At 38.1% G+C, this 6,239-nt stretch overlaps 2 protein-coding genes across 2 annotated transcripts; one reads left to right on the forward strand and one right to left on the reverse strand.

Moving 5' to 3' along the window:
- Nucleotides 1-215: 215 nt before the first annotated feature.
- LOC138896304 (uncharacterized) lies at nt 216-764 on the reverse strand. The gene has a single exon (XM_070181103.1). The coding sequence runs from the start codon at nt 762-764 to the stop codon at nt 216-218; it is 549 nt and encodes a 182-aa protein (XP_070037204.1).
- A 4,588-nt stretch (nt 765-5,352) lies between these two features.
- LOC138896305 (uncharacterized) lies at nt 5,353-5,991 on the forward strand. Its single transcript, XM_070181104.1, has one exon. The coding sequence runs from the start codon at nt 5,353-5,355 to the stop codon at nt 5,989-5,991; it is 639 nt and encodes a 212-aa protein (XP_070037205.1).
- Nucleotides 5,992-6,239: the final 248 nt, after the last annotated feature.

The raw sequence follows: 6,239 nt of genomic DNA on the forward strand, positions 1-6,239 counted from the left end.
TCGATTCTGCCTGTGTCTATGCACACAAGGGATGGACCTGAGGGATGGACCTGGTTCATGCCTGAGCTTCCTTTATCAATCTTCAAAACTAACCTTCACTTAGGCCAACAACAAGGAACTTAAGAAAGACTCCGGGTACTGCGGTAATCCACCAATGAATCTATTGCAGCAATCGCACTCGGGAGATCCTCCACATTCTGCCTCTTGAGTTCGTTCTATGCCCATGCTTGCATACCATAAATAAAATTATGCAATTTTTCATCTTCCGACATGTTCTGGATATCCAACATTAAGGAGGTGAATTCCTTAATATAGTCATGAACTATTTCGGTTTGCCGCATACGTTTCAAGCGATCCCTAGCAAGCCAAGAAGCAATGCTAGGTAAAAACTGGTCCTTTATTTCTTTTCGGAGTTTCTCCCACGTATCGATCTTGGGTTTTCCCCCACTTTCGTCATCGTCCATGCGAGTTCTACGCCATAATTTAGCATCTCCCGTTAGGTACATGCTTGTTATGGTTACTTTCTCCCCGTTTGGAATCTTGGAAACAACAAAATATTGCTCCATATCCCACAAAACGTTCTCCAATTCTTTTGCACTACGCGCTCCACTAAACGCCTTCAGTTCTGGGATCTTTACCTTAGAACATTCTTCACTGCAGTGGCTAGGAGCAGCCAAAGCCCTTCGAAGAACAGTAATTTCCAGGTTAAGAGTTTCATTCTCCTTTTTCAGATCTTCAACTTGAACATTTGTGACCTTACACATTTGTTGAATAGTTTCAAAGCTTATTCATTACATCCTTTAAATGATAGATCTCAGTAATTAGATCATCCAAATCCAAAGGATCGTCAGTCACACCAATCAGCGCCTCTAACGTTTGCACGTGATCACGCAAGTCCAAAGTAGATCCACCATCCATGGTCGCAAATCACGAGCAAAGCTCTGATACCAGTTGTTACAAGGCCAAATTTTGGCAAACGGCACTGCACGGCAGCAACCTGACTCTCAATCCACTCAGCCTTACTTTTTCTCACATAGTTTAGGACTTAGAATTATTTCGGACTTGTAAAATGTAAGCAACACACAAAAGTACGGGTAAAACCCAACCTTTTATTTATTCTAGCAGAATATACAAAGGACTCTCAGTTGAAATGCTCACATATGCTTACTTTCCTTAAACCAATAAAATACCACACATATAAATGGGCTGCCTATGGGAGATTACAAGGGGCAATTACAAATGGGTAGTTACAACACTGTGCTTGGCATATGCCAAGCCTAAAAACAAGCATACAACACTTAGCCACGATCTGAAATTATTTCCCCACAAAATGAGCCCATCTTCAACATTTTAGCCAACTGCTACATGTGCACTACACATGGCTAAACTTCCACAACACATGCATATCACACTTCTTCACAGTCACATGACTTGCACACTTGTTCCACAACTTTGCCCAAACTTTATCTTTAGCTTGCCTTGCCTTATCTTTGGAACATGCCTCGCACATTAGCTTATGACAATATACTTGTCACAACTTTGTCGACCCACTGATACGCACACATGCCTTAGCCAAATGCCATACGCCTTCATTTGCCATAGTCGTCGCCCACAATCAAGGATGCATTGCCATCACTCAAGACGCCTTGTCTAGATGACCTACCCAAGTCCATGCACTAACTTAGGCACACTCCCAGCTCCTCACATTGCTTACCAACACCCACATAAACCCATGCCAAGGGGCAATGTACAATCCTTTGACATTGGTTCTGCCCGACATCCCTCACGTCTCAACATTAGGGGCTCACACCTACCATGTTAACCTTGACTTCTGCAACTGCTAGTTCTTGGTTAATCAACTTCAAAAGTTGATTATATTGCTCTAAGGTGAAATTAGCATGCTGCTAATCCTTGATGGTCCATTTGCTTATGTTTCTTCAACATGACTGACATTATTAGCTGAATATCCTATGTTATCTCCTGAGCTTTGTGGTCTATCATAGGTTCTCCTTTTGTTGAATTTTTGATTGGTGGATATCCCACCAACTTGTAGCAGTTTTCTCTCATGTGTCCTTTCATATTACAATAATCACATTATTGTCCATTGTTTCTTTTGAACCTGTTGTTTTGTGTGGCAGCTAGAGTTATAGGATCATTCAAGTTTATTTGTTGTAGTGTTGGTGTAAGTTGCGATATCATGTTGGATTGAATCCTTTGGCGGTCATCCTGCATGATAATATTGTAGTCTTGATTGAGGGTTGGTACAGGAACAGTTAGCAACACTTGACTCCTAGCTTGGACATATATCTTGTTCAATCCCATTAGGAACTGTACAAGTCTATGTTGCTCCATATATTCTGCATACTCTTTTTGCTTTGCACAGTCACTTGGCAAAGGTACCATGGACCAATATTCATCCCAAACACTCTTCAATGTTAAGTAATACTCTGATACTGAGGAATGTACCCTAACATATTGTGCATTTCATGGAGCAATTGATAAATTCTAGTCAAGTTCTCTTGTGAAATCGTTCCTTAAGATCCATCCAAACAATGGTAGCATTAGTTGAATACATCATTCCATTTGCTAATTATTTTGAGACTGAATTAGTGATCCATGACAAAACGAAAGTATTACACTGTTTCCTCTCATGCTCTAAGTCGCCTTTGTAATGTTCCTTACAACATGTTTCATATATGAACCTTAATTTGTTCTTCGCCAATACTGCAACTTTCATAGAATTGCTCCATGTTGTATAGTTCTCAATTCTCGTTAATTGATATGGAATTAAAACATTACCTGGACTATCCGATGGATGCATGTAAAGAGGATGCATAGGATGAATATCTGTGAACCTCTCTCCATTGTTCTTCTCAGTTTCTCCAGATTGTGGCATTTTCACATTCAATTTCTCAACAATTCGAAATCAAAACTCAGCTCAATATAAAAGTAGGAATGAACAAAGGCCTCTGATTGTAAATATTAGTGGATTTTAGGGGAAGACAACCTCTGTCACAACGATCATGAAATTCTAGGGCTAATACGAACTAATTCCTCAATTCTCTCAAATCTTCGACACAATAGAGTTGATTCTTCAACAATTTCGCAACAATTCAGCTCGGAAATGCCATGAATCTATGGATCTGATACCATATTGAAAGGGAGCATTTGAGCTGAATTGATCGTGGAGGAAAGATGCAGACGAAGAGGGAGAAGAAAGAGAGGAATTTTCCGTTATGATATTGAGAAAATAAAAGACTCATTATATATGTGTATGTCTATCCTTATTTATACCGCCTATTCGCTCAGTACAATTAATTATCTTAACTATTCAACTAACCATACATCTAAATTTAACTAACTTTAACTGGCATGTACAACTCCCACATCCTATGTAAGAGTATTGCTACTACTACTCTTTTCAACAATTATTTTATGCGATTTTATTATCTTTGTTATTTACTATTTTAGTACAATGCTATGGTTTATCTCATATTATTGTGTTATTTTTTTGAAAAATACATTATATAGTTGTATCCTGCCAGGATTAATGAAATACATTATATAGTCCACAAGTTTGGAGCATAAGTTACATATTTTTTGCTATGAGAAAAAATTCGAAACCATGAAAAAAATTCAAAAAACTTGAGAAAAATCGAGATTAAAAAATCTAACTTTGTTGGTTTGATTTGGTTTAAAGATTTAAAACCCCGACACCTTTGGTTTGATTTGGTAATTAAAAATTTCAAACCAACCCGACTTGTGTACACCCTTAACCGGAGGTCTTGAGTTCGACCCTTGGGTATGGATCCAACTTTGTCATGGAGCGCTTCACTCCACCATTGTTGGACTTCCCCGCGCAAATTCGGATTTACTAATCAATACATTACAATCTCTGCATTTCACAATTGTTGTGATTATGATTTTTTGAGCGCTTCACTCCACCATTGTTGGACTTCCCCGCGCAAATTCGGATTTACTAATCAATACATTACAATCTCTGCATTTCACAATATAGCTAGGAATAACACCGGTGTATACACTATCCTCACCAGACCCAACTTGTGAAATTACACCGTGTATGCTGTTGTAGTTGTATTTTAACATGTCCTTGTAGGTAATCTACCTTATTTTCATCTCACTTATAGCACTTTATATGTGATACCCTAGGTGAATCCCATCGACAAAACACGAGAGAGATGGTGAGCATATAAGTAAACAAGCCTTAGACCGTAGGGCCTCGTTTTAAAGTCGTGCAGGCCTAGGCCCAAAGCAAAAAATATAACTAGTGGGTTAGGGTGTTACATATGGTATCAGAGGCACTCCGCGTGCAACCTTGAATGGTGGTGGGGAAAACCTCAGCTAGGACGCTGAGTCCCTAAGAGGAAGGGGAGGGGGAGTGTATGTGACACCCTAGGCAAATCCCGCATCGACAAAATACGGGAAAGATGCTGGGTATATAAGTAACCAATACTTAGACCCTAGACTCTAATGATGCGTTTTAAAGCCGTGCGGATCTAGGCCCAAAACAAATAATATTACTAGTGGACTAGGTTGTTACATATAGTTACTTAAAAAAAAGATATTGAGGTGTTGCAACATATTATACTAATATAATCAATAACTGCTTCGATATGTATCTCGTTAAAATTAGTAATTATATTTAAAGAAAAAAATTAAAAATTCACTTTGAAAATATTGGGCTATTACAGTATATTTAACAGTCATATATAACTATTTTTTTAAGTAACCGATAATGTATATATTCGTGAAAAGCAGTTAAACTTGGCTGCAACTTTATTCATTGGGGATAGAGAAGACAGAGAGAGCAGAGATCAGGTTGAGGCCCGAGGGCCTGGCGGCTAAGCAATCAGCTTACACCACCAGTAAACACATCCCAGATAATTGCGAAAAAAATAATACATATAAAAACTTAGATGTTGAATCAACACTTTGTGATTTAGTACTATAAGATAGCACATAGCGATTCAAAGTCATATGTGTAAGAAAAAAACAATAATGGAGGCAATTTTATAATAAGAGGTCAAATAACAACAGTACAAGCAGACAGACAATGGCAAGTTGTAATGTTACATCGTATTCAGCCATATTTAGCCGACGCTAAAGACAAACTTGTCTTCGATTATCTCTCCCTCATCCTTCTACTTCTTCTTCTTCTTTTCCTTCTTTTTATTATTTTAATCTTCTTATCTATAAGGTATCATTTTAGAACAAGTTGCTCAGGTTTGTCACCTTCTCTCTATATATATAAGCAAAAGCAATAGCCGCAAAATGTATTCTTAGTAAAGTTTCCTATGAAGACAAACTTGCAACATAGTTTTGAACATAAAAATGGATTCTTATTCATATGCAGCTATTTCTTCTTCTTCTTCTTCCTCTAATTCTATTCCATATCAACAAGAAGTAAAGATAAACAAAGCATTACCTTCATACCATTCCTCACTTCATGGAGTTCGTAGGCTCCCATTAAAACCAATGATAAAACAACCAATTGCACCGTTGCCACCAACACCTCCAAAAATCTACCGAGTGGAACCTGTTAATTTCAAGGAAGTTGTTCAAATGCTCACTGCTGCACCTGAGTTTCAATCTGTTTTCAATAATTCGAGCTCTGATTCCGACTCTAGTTCTAATAATTCCAATTCAAGGCGTTTGAAGGATGTGGCTCCTCCTCCACTTGATCTCTCACCAATTTCATTACCAAGAAACAGCATTGCTGCAGAATGGCGAGAGTTCCTTCGCCCTTCTTCCTCCTCAAACAACCGAGCTGAATCAATTAGTGCGGCCTACAATGAGTCAACAATTGAAGCACAAGAAAGATCACATGGAACGCCTCAAAATCCATCAGATAATATTTTTGGATCATGCAGTCCGCTGGCTAATTTCCCTCTATCGCCTGCTTCTTTTGCATGGTGCTCTTCTATTCTTCTGAGCCCTGGCACGCTTGCTTCACCAAGCACCGTTCTCTAGCTTCTTTGCCATTGCCTCAAGTTATTTTAGAGTTGTAACTTGTTATTTCTTACTTTTGGGCGTGCGGATCAAGAATTTGAATTGGAACTAAAACAGATCACAATTCAAATACTTGAATAATTTGCTTTCTTTTCTTTTTTTGTTCTTCGTTAATTTTCACATTTGCTTGTAATTCCAAAATATCATTTGTATTATATTTCCAAATTTTCATTGCAAATGCATGCTTTGTAACTTGTGTCTCTTTGTGG

The sequence above is a fragment of the Nicotiana tomentosiformis genome, chromosome 7 (assembly GCF_000390325.3).
Source record: "Nicotiana tomentosiformis chromosome 7, ASM39032v3, whole genome shotgun sequence".
Taxonomy (NCBI): domain Eukaryota; kingdom Viridiplantae; phylum Streptophyta; class Magnoliopsida; order Solanales; family Solanaceae; genus Nicotiana; species Nicotiana tomentosiformis.

Coding starts and splice junctions, on each gene's coding strand:
- LOC138896305 (XM_070181104.1), top strand. CDS start 5,353: ATGGATTCTTATTCATATGCAGCTATTTCTTCTTCTTCTTCTTCCTCT.
- LOC138896304 (XM_070181103.1), bottom strand. CDS start 764: ATGTGTAAGGTCACAAATGTTCAAGTTGAAGATCTGAAAAAGGAGAAT.